This window comes from Lissotriton helveticus, chromosome 9, assembly GCF_964261635.1.
Source record: "Lissotriton helveticus chromosome 9, aLisHel1.1, whole genome shotgun sequence".
In the NCBI taxonomy this organism is placed as follows: Eukaryota; Metazoa; Chordata; class Amphibia; order Caudata; family Salamandridae; genus Lissotriton; species Lissotriton helveticus.
Genome location: NC_136070.1, coordinates 916,967,822 through 916,986,902, shown reverse-complemented (window position 1 = coordinate 916,986,902; position 19,081 = coordinate 916,967,822). Strand labels below are relative to the sequence as shown.

The 19,081-nt window shown below is 43.3% G+C and overlaps 1 protein-coding gene across 1 annotated transcript in view; it reads left to right on the top strand.

Moving 5' to 3' along the window:
* RYR1 (ryanodine receptor 1) overlaps window positions 1–19,081 on the top strand; it is a 1,073,089-nt gene that overhangs the window by 268,241 nt on the left and 785,767 nt on the right. Inside the window, exons 16-23 of the mRNA XM_078661091.1 lie at window positions 2,474–2,592; window positions 3,763–3,896; window positions 4,065–4,306; window positions 5,854–6,046; window positions 7,736–7,952; window positions 9,011–9,115; window positions 9,741–9,844; window positions 10,725–10,808. Of these exons, the coding sequence (XP_078517217.1) occupies window positions 2,474–2,592; window positions 3,763–3,896; window positions 4,065–4,306; window positions 5,854–6,046; window positions 7,736–7,952; window positions 9,011–9,115; window positions 9,741–9,844; window positions 10,725–10,808 (1,198 nt within the window). The remainder of the gene's footprint in view (window positions 1–2,473; window positions 2,593–3,762; window positions 3,897–4,064; window positions 4,307–5,853; window positions 6,047–7,735; window positions 7,953–9,010; window positions 9,116–9,740; window positions 9,845–10,724; window positions 10,809–19,081) is intronic.

Here is a 19,081-nt window from a genome sequence, read left to right as displayed (position 1 = left end):
ACATTCAACAATCTCAACACATTAGGAGTGATAGATGAAGGGACAAAATACACAATAATTCGTACTTTGCAGAAGAATGTGCAAAATTATAAGATAGAATGATAATTACCAAGGTGAAACAGGAAACCCAACCCCTGGCCAAAAGGATTGGTGGAGGTCACCTGATTAAGAGTCAGGCGACAAAGACTAAAGGGCAGGTGCAGGATAGGATTATACTTACTATCCTTCTCTAGAACCCGACGCACCGGAGCGCATCCCTCTCTCACACTCTCTCCCTCCTCAATATTCTTGCGCAAAATTTTCTATCTAATCAGGCTGTCTTAAGTAATTGAATTTTCTCAGTCTGTTCTTCCCCAGCACCAGCTCTTGCCCACTCCTCACTCAGCATCAACGTCTCTTTGTAGCAGCTCCTCTACCTTAATCTTAAGTCACTCAAGTTATACCCTTTAATTTTGAGTGTCCCACCCTCAAAGGTTGCAAGTATCTGTGATTCATGAACTGTGATTGGGCCGGGGCAGGGGAGTTGTCATCACCTCATGCGACCGTTCCAGAATACTTAACTAATTCTTTGTTTAGTAAACCCTTCCCACTTAATTTATTCAATTTTTGGAACACTTCCTTTCACATGCATTCACAAAACAGATAGATACAAAAGGTATATCATTTCTTCAGTTGAAGTGCTTTCCCAAGCATCCATCCTTGGTTATTGGCAGACGGTCAATGTCCCGGTCAGCAAGTCATTCCAGGACTTTAATGCGCAGACTCAACTTGAGTTGCGTTTCACCCGCCATCTTTTCTTTTGGTTCAACACATCAGGCCCAAACACACACTATTGATAAAGGAATCATAAACAGAGGTTAATTTCTCAAATATGTCATTATCACTGTCTACCACCCACTTCTACTCTATCCCATGTTATTTTCTTCTTTGTTAAGCAAAGCATTAGTAGCAAAAACCTCTTTTAAAATCCAGGCGAGCATATGCCCTGCACGTGGTTTTTCGAGACCTACAGTTAGTGACTTCTTGCGCATGCGTGAGAGATTGCCTCTCAAAAGGGTTAATCACATGGTTAAGTCGTGTGTATGTTAATTTTCTTTCAAGTTTCTATTTCTACTTGTTAGTACTTGCTAACGAGAGGTTGATTCGAGCAAGTTTCTTTCCTTCGAATCCTTGCTCCATAAACATGAGGTAGTCCTTAAGAGATGCCAACATTGCTGTACTCTTATGTGGGTAGTGAATAAGGTGCACGGAGGTTAGGGAGGGCAGGGTGATGTGTTGGCCTTTCGGTTAAGTTTGTGTTTTTGGTTCTGTGTAGTATTAATCTAAGGTATTTCAATTAAAATTGTTCAAATATATTCAAATTAAATAATAAATATGTTTTATTTTTAGATATTTTTTAATAATAAATTCTATTTATTTATAATTTATCTATCTTAAGTAATTTAATTTAATTTAACATTCCTTATGGGGTTTCATTTTAAGTCTCTACCTCTGTGTTTTTTTAGTGGGCAGGTGTTGTAATACCAGTGGTTGGCCATGTGTGGAACTAGACTTACTACTGATTCTTTTTATTGCAGTAAAAGCTTAAGATTATACATTTGGTTGGAGATGTGCAAGTTACTTTTGAGGAACTTTATACTCCGAGTTTGTGAGTACCCAAAAGTTGTAATGTCACTCAGAAGTATACAAGTAAATTATACATGTAAGTTACTCCCAAGTATAAGCTACCTTTGTGAATAGCCTTCTCCTCTTTGTTTACAAAAAGTGTAGTGAATCCAGATTCTGTTGGAAAGTGCACCCTAACTTAATTTTAACATGTATTGTACAGACTCAGTGAAACACTGTTGTCAGTGTATGGGCTCTGTGTTGACTGTATTCCAGGAAATCAGTAGACTTGATTGGCATGGCAGGCCCGGTGTGTCTAGGTATTCAATATGTTTGTATTCATTTCAAAACAAAAGGTCTGATAGGTGAAAAACAAGACCATGCCCTCAGGTCAAAAAAATAAACCTCCAGGTCACAAGTACTCCTGAAATACTATCATGTCTCCTCCCATTTCCAATTACAAAAATAGCCTCCCTCAAGTTTTAGGAATGAAAATACATGTAATAGTGAAAGATTTTTTATGAATTCCTTTTTCAGAGATGCATATGCCAATTACGTTAATGAATCTTAAGCTTCGCTGTGCCCCAGGCACGTTAAACCTTGGCCACAAAATATTACAGTTGGTAGTGTGGTGTGCTGACTGGTTCTAAATCCAGATCATACAGTTCTGTGTGAGACACATCCTACAATATAGAGGTAGGTTGCGAGTGGTTTACAGGTGATGTGATGCATGTGTGCAGGAACTGGTGAAGCTGTGCTGTATCGCACAGTTGGCAAACTGCCTCATGGTTAGCATACTCCCCGTGCTTTTGAATACACAGCACTGTGTGCCTCTCATGTTAGTCCTGTTCCTTTGGTGTTTTGACAGGTATCCTGGAGGTTCTGTACTGTGTCCTCATTGAGAGCCCTGAAGTGCTGAACATCATCCAGGAGAACCACATCAAGTCCATTATTTCGCTGCTCGACAAACATGGCCGCAACCACAAGGTAAGTGCGTGCCAGGGTTGTAGGCTACAGTGCCTTTCAGAGGCTCTACCTCATTCAACAAACTTTTATTTCATTATATTGTACACTGTTTTGTTCTCATTTTTCCTTTTCCGTTTGTCTTTATCTATATTTTGTTAGCTTGTGTTTTTTTGTGCAACGTCTTCCGATTGCTCACGCTTGTGATAGCATTCGCACCTAATCCCTGTCGGCCCAGGCTGACGGTGCCATGTCCCCTTGAATCTGCCCTTCACCCAGGGGTGTTCTTTGCCCCCTGAGCAGAGTTACCCTCCTCCACCCCACCTATGCCCTGTGTCGTCCAGGTTGACTGGAGCTCCTGCTGGGTAGACTTCTCATTACGACTATCTTGTATTCTGCGACTGTTGGGCATCTCCCCTCTATTTTTCTGGGTTTCTCACCTTATACACCTTACCCATTCTCACCGGTCCATACTTCCAGTTTCCTCGTATCTGACACATTAATATAGGTGTCTCTTGGGTTCACCACGTTCCCCTTCCGTTCCCCATCTTGACTTACTCCACCTAGTTTGTCACGCACTTTTCTAGGATTTTACCTTTCCACTAGCTTGCGTTTTCTTTCTCCTAACAATTCAGTTCTGTGCGATCTATTGTTCTTGCCGTTACAACTTCATTGCATACTTGTTTTATTTCATAACACTAATAAAAACATTTCCAGAAAATTAAATTGTTTTGCACCCAGGGCAGGGAATGTCGTCCCATGCCTACTACGCGGGCACACTTGGAACGCTCATTCAGAGCAAAATAGGTGTTGGATCTCACATTACCTGGGGCAGACCTAAGCCTCAACACGCACACCACATTATTTTGATTCCCAGGCCAAATTAAAAAGTCAGGAGGCCAGTTTCGTATGGAGTCAGGTACACGTGGCAAGGATAAATACCTGTTTACCATTCAGCAGACGTTCACTTACGAACATTTTATTATCTTTATTTTTCCAATTTTCTTCCCTTTCTCCATTGTCATCTCTCTCTCTCTCACTCACTCTCTCTCATTCAGGAACATGTGTACTTAGTATTTATATCTGTGGTTTTAATGCTCATCTCTCCCCATCTCATTGTGTCATCCATTATTATCTCTAGCCTCACTCTCTTTTAGTCATGCTCTCTGTCCCCTTCTTGTCTCTTATTTCCAGGTCCTGGATGTGCTTTGCTCTCTCTGTGTCTGCAATGGTGTTGCTGTTAGATCCAACCAGAACCTTATCACTGAAAACCTCCTTCCCCGCCGCGACCTGCTTCTGCAAACGCGTCTGGTGAACTATGTGACCAGGTAATAACCAATATTTGTACCCCAACCACTCCTCACCCGTCTGTTATTGGCCAAGAGGGTGGGCTATTGGTCAATTGGGGACATCACTCATACACTTTTTTACATTAGAATATGGCTACGCTTGGTATCTATCAGTGTCACTAATTTATCCTCCTCTGATCTCTCCAGTATGAGACCTAATATCTTCATGGGCACTGCAGAGGGTTCCACACAATACAAGAAGTGGTACTTCGAGATGATTGTGGACTACGTAGAGCCATTCCTGACAGCAGACGCCACCCATCTGCGTGTTGGTTGGGCCATGACCAAGGGCTACAGTCCTTACCCTGGTGGTGGAGAGGGCTGGGGGGCAAACGGCGTAGGTGACGATCTCTACTCCTTTGGATTTGATGGGCTACATCTCTGGTCTGGTAAGAAAGTTGCTCCTCTTGAACATCTTCACTTTGTGAGACTTTTACAGTGTGTTTTTGTGAACAGGTCTTGAGTGTAGGTGGTTGTGTCCACATCCCTCCTTCCCTCAACACAAAATCCAGTCCATAAAGGAAAGTGCACCCACATACAGGGCCTGAATCACAAAGGTGTACATTTACACTTTTCTGTAAGTTTACTATTTTTTTTGCTATTCACAAACTATGAGTCAGGGTGGAGAACTCCACACATAAAAAGATAGGACAGGCCTCTCTTTTTATGGGCAGAGATCTCTGCCCTCTAATGCGGACTCGCCACAGTCGTAAACTTACTATTAACTCGTAGTTTGTGAATAGCAAAAAATAGCAAACTTGCAGAAAAGTGTAAGTTTACCTTTCTGAATCAGGCCCACAGTGTTTAATGGAGGAAAATTATAATGCCACGTTGTGCTGATCTGTTGCCTAACAAGGCTAAAACTGGTTAAAAAAAATGTGAATCAACTTGTTAATGAATGTTTTTCTGGCAAATATTGGGGATAAGTTCAAAATTAATTTTTCTTTTTATTATTCCCTACTTTCTTTCATACTATTTAAGAATTGTACATTTCGGAAATATTTCATTACATACTTTGCGTACAAAATATTCAAAGAATACTGACAATGATGTGAGAGTTGCTTTTCAGGTTTTGTACTGCAACGATAATTAGACTTGTGGACGGACGAAGGAAGGGTTATGGTGGGACAAAAGTCAGAATCTAGACATCACCGGAGCACTAACATCAGTGTGGAGGTTGCAGTTCACTGGACGATGAACAATTACATACTTTATATGACTCCTTCCAAGTCCCCCTCACACATACTTAATGATTTTCTTTGGACGTACTTTTTGATGGCTGAGGATGAGACTGTGCCAGCCTGTGCTGGTTGATACAGAGACACTTTGTGCTCACTGGTGTTTCAATGGGGAAACATCCTTTACAACGCAACTTTTACCACGCAGTGCCTTTACGATGCAACTTTTACAACGCAAACCATTACAACGCATTGCGCTGGGGGGCGCTCTAGGATAGGGAATACGTTTAATTTACTATCCAACACCTTGCCTAGTGTCCACGGGGACTGGAGTTGGAATAGTAAATTAAACTATTCACTATCCAGCACCCCAAAGCGCTATGCGCTGTAAAGGTTTTCGTTGTAAAAACCGCGTTGTAAAGGCATGCGTTGTAAAAGTATGCGTTGTAACATCATACATCCATTTCAATGGTATTGTAGCACAACTGTGCAAAGAAGGCCTTCATCGTAATCAGACAGTATATGGAATCAGTTGTGCAATGTGGATTGAATAATTGGAGCCAGCTACATATATTATTATTGCCACTAGGTAGATCTAGAAAGGAGTAGCACCTGCACTATGCATGTCTTCATAGGACATTCCTTATCTGGGGGTACACAGAAAGCCCTAGTGGGCTGGGCGCTCTGGATTGTCTACCTCTGTTTTTAGGCAGTTTACCTAACATTGCTCTTCTCTGCTCCTTTTCTTCCTTGCGCAGGTCGGATCGTCAGCCCAGTGGCTTCGCCAAATCAACATCTGCTGGCTGCGGATGATGTGGTCAGCTGTTGCCTGGACCTTAGCGTGCCCAGCATCTCCTTTCGCATCAATGGCTATCCAGTGCAAGGCATGTTTGAGAACTTTAACCTGGATGGCTTGTTCTTCCCTGTGGTCAGCTTCTCCGCTGGCATTAAGTAAGTCTCATGGTCTCTCTCTCACCTTCTCTATCCTTCTCTCTCTCTCGCTCTCTTTTTTGTCTCTCTCTCTCTCTCTCTCTCTATGAACAGAAGAACCTGTCAGTACAGTTGCATTCATGAAAAAATTTAAAGATTGAATACTAGGGGGATTCATAGGGTTAGCTCCTGCCAGAGCTACATAGATTTCACATGTGAGTGACCCAAATGTGTTGAACACATAGGAGTAACTGAGGTGTTGCTTAAATGGGAGAGTCAATTGGATTGAGCACATTGGAGCGCAGAGGAGTTGCAAAGCAGAGGAGATTTTGGGTTGCACACTGGGTGGAAGTAGAGGGATTGCACACCGTGGGAAACGAGATAGTTGTATATTTAGATGAGCAAGCGACATCCAGAATAATGCCATTCTGGGGGGATTGAACACTTGGTAGTCAGAGGCATTACACACCTGGGAAAGAGAAATGGATTGTACACCTTGGAAATATATAGAGATAGTACACAGGAGTGACACCTCACCCTTAGTGATGGGAGGTGGGTCTGATTGACTACTTTGTCTATCGATTGAGTCAACTGCTCACCTGTTGTCTCTGACCTAGTCATTCAAGCTCTCACGGATATTGCTGTTCTTTCCGGATCCCATAGGCTCATTGTCACCTGGCTCCTCCTACCTAATGACAGATGCTCTGTCTGGCTCAGTTCCAGTACTAGGTGATTGAGCATCTGCCTAACCTGGCTCCTTTACAGTTCTGATTTATCAATTTCTGCTTTCTTTATGGTTAATCCTCCCTATGTCCAGATTTCTTTGGGCTGGTGATTTAGTGGAGTCTAATATAATTCCTCTGGTCTGGCAATTTATCTGAGTCTTATATGATTTCTCTGGTCTGATGATTGAGACTGTGCCAGATTTGTGTTTTTTTCCTAGTGATTGAGGCACTAGATGACCTGAACTCTACCGCAGTGATTCAGACCCTTTCTGACGTCTCTCCTCTTTCCAGATCACTAAGGCACTGTCTGACCTGACTCATCCAGCCACTGTGCTAGGTGTTTGAAAGTCTGTCTGACCTCACTTCTTTGGTCTTGTGAGAGAAATGTTCCCTTACCTATTGACCCTTGATAATAAAGCTATGTCCGACCCAGCTTCTCAGCCTGATGATTGGGACTGTGTATGACTCAACGTCTATGTCCTTCTGATTGAAGCACTCTCATGACCCAGCTACTCAAATTAGGTGATTAAGTTGTGGCTGGCTCAGCTCTACTAGAGATTGAACTTGGGTTGGCCCAGCACATGTGAATGTTGATGAAGCTCTCTCTGACCTGCACCATCCTAGGCTTTATCTGAACTGGGCATTTGTTTCTGATGTTTTTGGCTTTGTCAGGTTCTGCTGCTCTTTCCTGGTGAATGAAGCTCCGTTGGATCCTACCGGAGGAGGCTCTGTCTGAATCCTCTTCTTTAGCCCAGTGCATACAGTTCTATGTAGCGTAGGCCATCTTTTATGATGTTTGGTAATCTGTCTCAACTCATGTGTTTAATGATTGAAGTGCTGTTTAATCTGGCTGCTCTTCCTACGGACAATAATGCCATATCTGACAATGCACATCCAATATTGTTTTTGTGTTGTGATTTGTCTCATCTGTCATATTATTGTGTCTTTTGCTTTAGATTGTTTGTCTTTTTTTGCATCCCCACAGGGTTCGATTTCTTCTGGGTGGTCGCCATGGTGACTTCAAGTTCCTCCCACCGCCAGGCTACGCCCCCAGCTATGAAGCCCTTCTACCCCGGGACCGCATGAGGGTGGAGCCCATTAAAGAATACAAGCATGACTTCGAAGACATTAGGAACCTTCTGGGACCAACCAAGTCCCTATCCAACACTTCCTTCATACCCTGCCCTGTCGACACAGTGCAGGTAGGAAGGCCTGATGTCAAACTGCAAGCTAAACTGCATCCAGGAATTTATAGGAACAGTACACATTATGTCAGAACTCTTAAAGTAGGGAAGGATGAGGTATCTAGGTTTAATGGATGCATTATTGCCCTCATACGGACCTATGGAATCTCTCTCTTTTGCCACATCACTGCCTCATTTTCTTTATTCGAAATACATATTCCACACCACCAGCCTCATACAATTTAGTGATGCACAGTTTCCCATTCGATTGACTGGAGTGACCTCATATTCTGCAGGACACCCTCAAACAACACAAATGTCCTTATGCACATCATTGACGTCTCACTGCTGGCATCAGTGGCCACAAATACTCAAGCTCAGTTTCACTTAATTCTACATCATCAACTCCAAGTTTATCGCAGAGGTTCACTTTTTCTTTTACATGACTGTTATCTTATTCGTAGTTTCATACACAACTCCATAGTCTAACAGAAACTCACTTATTCTCAACACCATGATCATTTGTTTACATTCATCAATGGGCATTAATTGCCACTATAACATCCATTAAAATAGCATGGGGCAGGGCACCAGCCCACACACCTACAGGCCACAATTTTGAATCCCAGTAGTGCTCAGCCTTTCATACCTTCTAAGTCATTGCACTGAATAGTAGTGAGTTGCGCAATAACTCTTGTTGAATCTCATAGAGACAATTCGCTTATTGGTTTGCACTATATCAATAGTTATTTTATTTTGTATTACTATGCATTAAAGTGGTTCCCAGCATGGTATGTAGCTCTGGCCTCACAAGCTTGACTGTAGTCACAATCATTGTCCACACAACTCACCATGTGTCCTCTGACGATACAGGTCACACTTGTCACAATCCAATATGAAACAGTGATCATTTTAAAAAGTAGCCTTGACTTCTTCCTTCCTGATGAATTGGGAGAAGACGTGGCAATACGTTTGCTGTGGGTCCCAGATTGTGGGTTTTAAGTGATTGTTTTAAATTGCACACTACTAGCCTCCCACCGTGTCGCTCTCTTAACCCCTGCACATCGCCCTTCCAGATTGTCCTCCCTCCGCACCTGGAGCGCATCCGGGAAAAACTGGCTGAGAATATCCATGAGCTGTGGGCCCTGACACGAATAGAACAAGGCTGGACCTACGGGCAGGTGAGTGTTGCTTCTGAAGTGCAGTTAACTCACAATGACAGGGAAACCCAAATATAATATACTTTGGAATCTCCAAATCTTATTTGCCTCCCCTTTTCCAGTCTTGCATATCCAGTTACCTTTTATATTGCCGCGTTGGAATGATTTTCAGCTTCCTATAAACAAGGGTTAATATATAGATTTCAGACGCTGTTATAAGTTTAAGATTTTCCAGGTTTCCATGGGTCAGATCATGTAACATGTTTGTCAAAAAGGAGGCTCTTTTCTTTGTATTCTCCTCTCAAAATATCTATTGTGCTCAATTGCATTTGCCTAATCTTGTCCCCTTTTTTGACCATTCAGTACCTTGTTCTGTCCATCAGTTTGTGTTCTCTATCGCATCTCTACCTCAAATACCACCCTTTGTTTTGGTCACCATTCATTCACTTTCTCTGACTGTTCAAGCACATAGTGCTTCTGCCATGTGCCTGGACGCTATCTTCAGCTATCTTTGTTATTCATTTCAACCTCCTCTTTTTCTCTGTCTACTTCTGAACATTTAGTTTATTCCTGTCCCTTGCCTTTCAGTTTTTCTTGATTTACTTCCCTCAGTTATTCCCGGTTGTTTTTCTTTTGTTCTCTGCAGGTCCGCGATGACAACACCAGGCTACACCCTTGCCTGTTGGATTTCCACAGCCTTCCAGAACCAGAGAGAAATTACAATCTTCTGATGTCTGGAGAAACACTCAAGTAAGGTTTTAAGCTTCATTGCAGTGGAGAGAGGGACGACAGCCAAGGAGGGGAGATTGGTGAAGGCAGGATTGGCAAAAAATCTAATAAGCCAGTGGATGAAGTCGACTGGCTCAAAGTTCCCTTTAAATATATAGATATAATAGGTCTGTAGACAAGAGGTGAAATCTAAGAAGGGCGCTTAGTAGTAGAATGGTGATGGTTGGAGACATCCTAAAGGCAGAGAGGCCTAATTCTAATTTTTCACTGCGCCTAAGTCAGTTACATAATGAAAAGGTTTTATGCTTCTCATATAAAACTCTTTAATTGTAACAAAGACAAGATCAGCCTAAATTTGCATATAGAGGTATCACTTAGAGTTTTGAAAATGTTTAGCATTCGTAAGTGACATCTAGGGCAGTGGTATTTTGGGCTGCTAAGCGTCTTCTTAGGGACATACAGGACAAATGAAATAATTATCCACTCATGCATAAAGAGATTTGTAACTATTTGTAAATCACGCCTAAGAGTTATGGTTTTTTTTGTTGAGCAAGTTTTATTGTTGTTTTGATCAAAAATATAATAATACAAGCAGAAAAGGAGAAAAGGGAAAGTGGTAGCATATAACGTCTTGGTGAAGAGAAGGTTAAAATATCAGTAAATGTCATGATTGTGGTAGAGTGCTGAGGGTTTGGAGGGTTGTGCCCAGAGTGTATGTGAGTGTTAAATTAATTTAAGGTCTAGGATATGGATGGAAGCCGTTTTGGTTGTCATGTAAGAGAAAGACAAAAGAAATGAGGTGATCAAAACCTCCTCTTGTGGGTGAATGGGATGAGTAAAATCACTGTGAGATGTTTTCACATGTTTTCACACTCTTCTTCATTTCTTCCATCCTGCAAAGAACCCTTCTAGCCCTCGGCTGCCACGTGGGCATGGCAGACGAAAAGGCAGAAGAGAACCTGAAGAAGATCAAGCTGCCAAAAACGTATGTATTTAGGATAATGCACTTGGGGTGTACCTGGGGCGTGAGATAGAGTTGAGAAGTTTTATGCTGAGTGGGAGACACAGAAATATTAATAGCTAGAGTTTCCCAAGTCTAGAGAGCAAACTGCATGGGCGTACATAGAAGGTCACAGTGACAGAGGCTTCCTTTGTTCATTTCATATCCTTTTTGATTCATAGAAGATCAGGTTGGGTGTTTCAGCAACCCCAGGCTTGAAGTACTTAAGATACTTTGATTGGTTGAACACATTCAGTCCTTGAGTTTTATCATTTCTGAAGCCCCCTGTCTGGATATGGAGCTAATCAATCTGCACCAATTCATTTGCTTTCAGTTATTGTAAAATTATTTGTATTTACTCTTTACATTGCCAGTTTGGGAGTTACACCACAGCTGGTTAGATGCGAATAATGTAAGAAAGACCTCTATCAACTCAGTTACATTGCAGCAAGTCCATTTAACACAAGCCTGGTGCCTATCAGTGAATAACTGAATATTAAGATGGGATAATCTTAAAATGAATATATATTATTGGCTCACATAGGGCCCACTCTGTTGGTGTGGTTCAGCCACACGTCCCATTGAAGAGGCGTGTTTTGAATTTGCCTATAACTTGACCCCATGGACAGATCCACACTAAATCGGAAATCGATTTGCGTAGCCAGCGAAGGCCAGGTATGCACATTTTCGTACAGTTCTGTAAAGGAGGAAAAAAGTTGAAGGCGAGGTCAAAAAATATATATTTTTCCATTTTAGCTCTCTTTGAAAACTTTGCTAGCACCTAGAGCAAAAAACACTGAATGGATGCCAGACTGGGCATCAATGTAGAACTTTACATGGAAAGTGTGCTTCTGGTGGCTTGAGATGAATCTGTTCAGTAGTTTTTGAGATAAGCATTTTTAAAAAGGTTCCAGCTGAGCTTGAAAGGGTTAACAGTTTTATATGTCTTGGCTGTGTTATTCTGCGCGGATTTGAGGACAAAGTTTGCAGACATCCATTGACTAAAAATTTTACAAAATAAAAGCTTCTTGTTGGCTGAGTTAGCTTTTTACTTCCTTTTATCACATTGGGTCTGTGGGCACTAACCTTAGGCCAGAGACACAAGAACTTTGATTATCTGAGCACAAGAGAAAAAGTACTCTTACAGCCGCCATTACAGGATGCAGGACATGATCCTCGCGTAACCAAAAAAAAGGGGAAAATGCCATATAGAAAGGACAGGGTAATCAGACTCTGCCCCAAGACCAAAAATGGGGGACCCCCAAATAGACTGCCAAATTCTTACAAAAAAATGTCTGTGCATGGTTGTTTGTGGTCTAAATTTAGAAACCACTGTCTTTGCACACCTAAAATGTCACCAGTAGTCCCTGGCCCCAACAACTACAGTTTGGACTCAAAACACTGAAGATGATGTCCACAGTCAGTGGTTAAACAAGCAGACTACAACTACAGACATAAGGTCAGCTGGGGACACTGAGAACTGTACTCATTTGGAACAGTCATAAACAATGCATGGACACTCTTCCGAGCAGCTGCACAGTTTATAAGACACTGTTTAATTCATTCATTGATGTATAGCGAAACTTCAGATTTAAACACGAACAACTACATGAGGAGCTTCTGGGTTGTGAAGGAGAAAGACATAAACCTGCACCTGAAAGTAAGGGCTTTATATTTTAACCCCTTCCATGCGGGGCTAATTCCCCTGTGGTGCGGGGGAGAGATTTTCCCCATGCAAGTTTCCATAGGGATTTTAGACATGACTATAGCCCGAACCACTGAACGGAATTAAACCAAATTTGGCAGAAGGCTAGATCTTGGTCCAGAAAGATCTAATTTTGTAATTTGGTGTAAATCCATTCAGTAGTTTGGGAGATATCAAAAAAACAACTTTATGTATATCTAGAGACTTGAAGGGTCCTTGGATCCGACTCATCTCAACCAGGAAGTGATGACAGCCATCTTGAGACTAAGATGAGCAAGACACAGACCAGGTCATGGGGAAAAAGGGGAGGAAGGCCACGTGGCCCCCCTTCCCAGAACCATTAATGGCCATGGGAACCCCATCACACAGGGCTTGCTCCTGTTATGTCATGGGATGCCCAGCCCTGAGACATAGCAGTGTCCCTGCCCACCCTGCTGCAGGCAGGGAAACCTGTGTTTGCTCTCGCTTGGCAGTAGCAATTTCAAAGCTTCCACCGAGCGGGAGTAAACACAAAGTCTGCTCTCAGTGAGTGGGAGCATAAAAAATACTCCCACCCACTTGGGCCAGACTTCAGATGTGTTTCCCTGCCTGCAGTGATGCAGAGAAACAGTTCTGAATATTGCTCCTGCCTGCAGTGAGTAGTATTTTTTAGCTACTCCCTGCTACGGGAGCAGTGCCTGCTCCTGCTTGAGGTTGTGAGGCGGTGAGCCAGCTAGAGCTTTGCAGATCACGGGGTTCACCAATATTGCCCCGGAGAGGGGGGCTGCATGCCCCCCTTACCATGTAAAAAATGTGCTGGGCCCCGGGGAATGGGGTCCCCAGCGTTGAAATCAGCCCTGGGAAGAGGGCTGTGTATCCCCTCCAGGGATGGCTTCCTTTTATGGGTTGACTATATGGCTGGGCCATAGGCCAGATTTTGTGGCCACTGCCTGCTGTGCACAGCTGATGGCCGTGCGCAGTGTGGGGTTGACTGCATGCAGTTGGTTGGCCGCAGTGCGGCCAAGCCCTGCAGCCAACCCCCATATGCGGTGGCGGTTGGATTAACACATGTTAATTACCCATTACTTTACGTTAAAAAATTCCTAGAATTTCACTGAAAAAGCTAAGGTTACAGGTACATTACAGTACGGAAGTAGCTTTGAAAAATGCTGAAATTCCATAAAAGACAAAGGTTACAGGGACGTTATAGTTAGATTCAGATTGCACACACACAAAACCATTGAAATTCAGCAGTTAGAGTTTTTTCAAGTAACTGTCTTAAGGTGCACTGTTAATTTCCCCCCATATTACATCACTCGTAACATCTTCTTTACATCATTGATAAGATCACTGCAACATTTGCTGTACAATTATTGATGAGAAAACTGTGCATGGCAGGTAAGTGAATCAAATTTACCTTAGGGCATGAGTTAAATATAAATATATATATCGTTTTTTGTTTTGCTACAGCCCGAACCTCTGAACAGAATTACACCTACTTTGACAGAAAGGTTGCTCTTGGTCCGCAAAGTGACCTTTTTGTTATTTGGTGTAAATCTGTTCATTCGTTTTAGAGTTATTAAAAGAAATTCAAATTTGCATGGCAGGAGGACATAGCTACTATTGATGAGGATGACTGGACAGAGGCCCTAGAGGCTTCAGTTGGGGCAGCAATTTTATCCCATGTCCTCCTAATTCAGTTAAAATATCTCCATAGAGCATATTGGGCTCCTCCTTGTGCCTCTGCTGTGGGACTGAAGAGGACACCTTCATACTGTATGGAGCTGTGTGGCTTAGCCGCACAACTGTCGGGGTGACATCCTGTCTTCGGGAGGTCCTTAACTGGGAAGTGGCATTGGACCCAAAATTTCTTTTGCTTCATAACACCGAGGGAATCGGAGGTAACCGGTATAAACGCCATCTGTTATTTCTGGGCCTGATGTTAGCAAAAAGAGATATCACCGGACTGTGGTAAGCCGCTACATTGCACTCGGTGGGGCCCTGGAAGAAAGGAATGGAGCACCGTATGGGGCTGGATGTCGCAGTGTTTCAAGCTTGAGGATGCCATGAAAATACTCAAAGATATGTTAGCGTTAGGCCAATTACAGAGGTATAGCCTTGACCCCGATTCACACCATGGAGTCCCAACTGGAAGCTGAAATACACCATTTTGGGGTCCAGACATGAGAAACTGTCGGGGGTTCTGTGATGTATTTAAATAACAATTTCATTGCTGAACGGTTGTGTGTTGGGGGGTAGTCCGGTTCCAACTGTGCAAGTTAAGCAAGGCACATGGGATACTCCATTTCAAATTTGCTGGTGACCACTAGATGCATAAAGTGTTTGTCAAAGTGAGTTTGAGATACAGGAGGCTGTCCATTTTCCTGTCTTGTAAATCGATCAGTAGGTAGAAATGTTAGTTGATGTTCACTTGTCTAATATTGCCACTAAATTAATAGACACCCCTTATTAATTTCCTAACCAACTTGCATTGTCTTCAATGTTGAACCCTTAGTGTATATTCTGTCTTAAACATTATTTCATTTTAAATTCTAGTAAAATTGCAACACCACAATTTGAATATTACACATCAGCAAGGTCCTATTTTAACAAACCCATAAGCACCTTACTGCTCATTTATTGTAAAAATATATTCTAAATGGACATTAATCACTCCTCTGTTTTTGTTAAAGGGTTTTTGTAGATATGAAAATCATACATCAATTAAAACGAATCTCATCATTGCAATCTTATCTAAGATACTGACTATTTATTTTGTATATTACATCGATCAGATATTGATTGTAAACAGTGTTCTTAAAAACATTGTCAGTGTCTCATTTCGGTGGTTGATTTGTCTAATCCACTTCCCCAGACAAAATCAGGGAGAAAAAAAAAACTTTTTGTGTTACGAAAGGACAAACAATATTTTAAAGTTATTTTCCCTTAGTTGCAATGTTATGCATCGCACCCACTTATAAATCAAAGTACTAAATTCCTTCTAGCATCTTAATATAGATTGTCTTTAAAAAAGAGTGGCTACAAGGATATGTTTGATCTAAATTGTATTTTAGAGGAAGTTTCTTACAGGCGTCCTGCCTTGTTACTGCTGTTACCTCTCTACATACTTTAGATTAATTATAATGTCTTGCTAGAAGCAGTTTCAATGTAAGCCATTTATCAGAGTTTCACCTCTTTCTCAAAATGTGTTCAAGAGTTCACGAGATGCAGTCCCCAGGCCGGCACAAAGAGTCCAAGATTTATTTGATTTACATTCCAGTTTGCAATACTTGTTTCTGTTCTTTCCATTTTCAAATTATGAACAAGACATACCTTGTCCACTAGACCTTGTCCATTTTAGTGTGCCCTGCCATTGTTTGTTCCCACCACTCCAAAAATAGATAGCCATTGATGGGAGAAAATTATCTGCCCATTGCCTTTCCTTTTCTTTGATGAAAGTAGTTGCTATAAAAAAGGTTATGCATTTGGAAGAATTCCGCTATTGGCATAAGCTTCTCTGTGTCCTTTTTTAATAAAGTGGGTTTACTCTTAGGAATCTATGTTATCCATACAGATGTTCAATAGATGTATGTATGGTGCAAGATTCCATTCAAAATCCTAAAGAACTCATCCTACCCAACTGTACAAAAGCCAAAGAGACTAATATATTGTTAGAAATATGTATTTATGTTAACATAGTACAAGATTAAGCCATTTTTTAAAACAAACAATAAAAACCCCAAAAGTGCTGGCTGTAAGTTTGCAATTGTAAAGGTGAATATTAGAGTGATTAGACAAATTACTGCGTGGGTTGGTTGTTGCATGGTTGACAGAAAGGATGGATTAGTGTCGAACCTCTTTCAGGAGGCCACTGGGCAGGCAGGGGCTACTAGACCACAACCGTGGGAGGTGAAGTATTTTACCTTTGCTTTCTGTCCCTACTGTTGCTGTACAAATTGGGCCAAGTACAACCCTTACCGCACTTGACTCTCAGTGGTATTGAATGAGCGCAGTCACAGGCTTCTCAAGGAAGTTGTTGTAGGGGACACTTAGGCTCAAGAACCACTACCACTTCACCCTGACCCCCATCAGAGCAATACAATCAGAGTTCAGCCCAGTGTTTCACTTTGCAGCAAAAGACAAGTAGTTTTATTGCACAAAAACTTAGAATGTCACTGCACATTAATTTATACACGTATAGATGATTCCCAGGTGAGGGGCTTGGTACTCTTAGGGTACCCCACTGTTTAGACTATCACTTGTCTCTAGTGGGTCACCCCCTCTGGTACTTGGTCCCCACACCTCATAGCAGGCTCATGGTCAGTCAGGTGAACTGGTAAGTGTAGCTCATGCTTCTCTTCCCCCTTTTAGGTTAGCACGCAGTGCCTTGGACGTAGGCCCTATCAGTCTCTCTCCCAGTTCAGGTTAGCAGCTCAGATCCCCACTCATACAGCAGTGATGAGAGTCTGCAGTGGTACTTGGCAATTTAGGAGAGTTGCAAGGATGCGTTTACTGTTCCTGCAGAAGCAGGGTCTCACCAGCAGCAGTCAGGAGCTTCCTGGCAGCACGTGACAGTCGCCTTTGGGTAGCACACAAGCCAGCAAAACAGTGTGTCGCTTGCAGGGTCACAGCAGAAGCATAGGCTTCTCTTGGTGGCCCTCTTCCAGGCAGTGACTGCAGATCTCGGCTTGCTCCAACCCTCTGGTGTGTACCTGAGGATTCGTCTTGGGCGTCACTGCCAACTGCCTGCAGATGATGGTTCATCAGCACACAGTGTCTCAAGGTGACCACCTCGAATCTTCTCAAGGCAACCCCAGGGTACTTCTATGGTCTCTTAGTCTTCAGGTCTTGGTTCGACCCAATAACACACTTGGCAGTATTGTGGTCACACAGTCCACTTACGGGGCACACAGGCCAAAAGCAGGAGCCTATCCCAGCTTCAGCAGGGCCCACCACATACATCATTCCAAGGGCTTGGAGGCTCCGACGGGGATATGTTAAGATTATTGCACACAAGTCTCTATCGGATGGCTCCTATGCCATGGGTAATTACTTCAATTCCTTCCGCGATCCGCTCCTTCTGCAGGCTTTGTGCTTCCATCCCTCGCTCACAGGCAGGATGTCTGGAGTGTGTGCTTGTTCATCCCTAGTACCTGTGATGGAGACGGTAATTACTTCTGGTAGTTTCTCAATGCAAAACCCTCATGCTACCTCTAATTTACCGCTCAAAAGGTGTTGGGCCCTTCACACCATGTATTACCTTCAGGAGACTTTAAATAAAGATGAACAGTCAAAAATGCAATTTATTATTCAAGCCAATAAAGAGAGTTGTTGAGTATTTTAAAGGGTTTTATTTTCTAGTCAAAAGTAAATTTTTCTCTGACCCTTTATTCATTAGTAAAATATCAATCAGGTTACAGAATTTGGAAAACAGGAAAAATATCAATAATACAGAACACGGAGCCAAGATGGCGGACGGGACGGACGTGTAATCTCCCGGCTCCGCAAGCCGTCTGCTTTCGCATCGATATCCTGACATTTATCCTCGCCTACACCGTGCTGAAACGGAGCTATGAATGCGCTGTGGCCGATTGCGTTCTTTTGAGGTCTCCGCCGGCTGTTTTGGTGCAGAACTCGCAGCGTTTGCCGACCTCTGATGCTGCTCTTGAGACCGGTGCTGATCGCCGCCGCTGGACGCTACGGGACGGAGCTGGTAGGACGAGCTGGGGAGATGCTGTTGGCTGAGGGAGCGTGACCGGTTACGGCAGTGGACGGGGTAGACCCTTTCCAATGTAGTGGGACGGAGTGTGTGTCTGCGAGACGGGAGCCCTTCACACGGCGCTTCCCTACACTACGCTGCTCGCACGCTAGACGGACTCCATCTTGGGGCGCCTTCTCAGCCGTGGTCCGCCCTGCATTCATCAAAGGCGAGGAGACTCTCTTTCTGCGCGGCCCCCCTGACTGGGGGTCGCGTTTCCATCGGTGGTTCTAACGCTTGTTTTCTTTGTAACGAAATTGCCCCCTTTCCTCAAATGTGGACTCACTGACGGGGTGATAATGGCGCCTGCCTTTCCCGACGGAGAGATGGCTGCTTCCCTATCCCAAATATGTGATGTCCTGCCTGTCCCCGAGATGGAGGCTGCTCTGAGGGCATCGCTGCGCGGTGCGGACCGGCTAACGTCGCAGAGCGACCTGACTTATGGAGATATCCTGGCTGCCCTTACAGACCTGGGGGCAACATGGCGGCGGACCACCCGAGAGCTGATGTGGAAGATTGAGAGAGCTTCGTCTGGCATAACGCGACCGGAGCTGGCTGGCCCCCTGCTGCCTCTAACTACTTCTGGACCGGATACAATGTTGCAGCGTGAGAGGGCGGAGGAGCGATGTGTCCCTGGCAGTCATGTTGGGTGTTTACTTATCGGTGAGGCTATGGTTACAGTGTTTCCTTCCACTTCGAGATCAGTGACTTTGCCGGCGCAATTGCTACCGAGGCTCCGCTTATCGCCCTTCCAGTTGATGACCCCCCTCGTTGTTTCTGCCTCTGGAGCCTCTTTCCTGCAATGGTGGTGTGTGT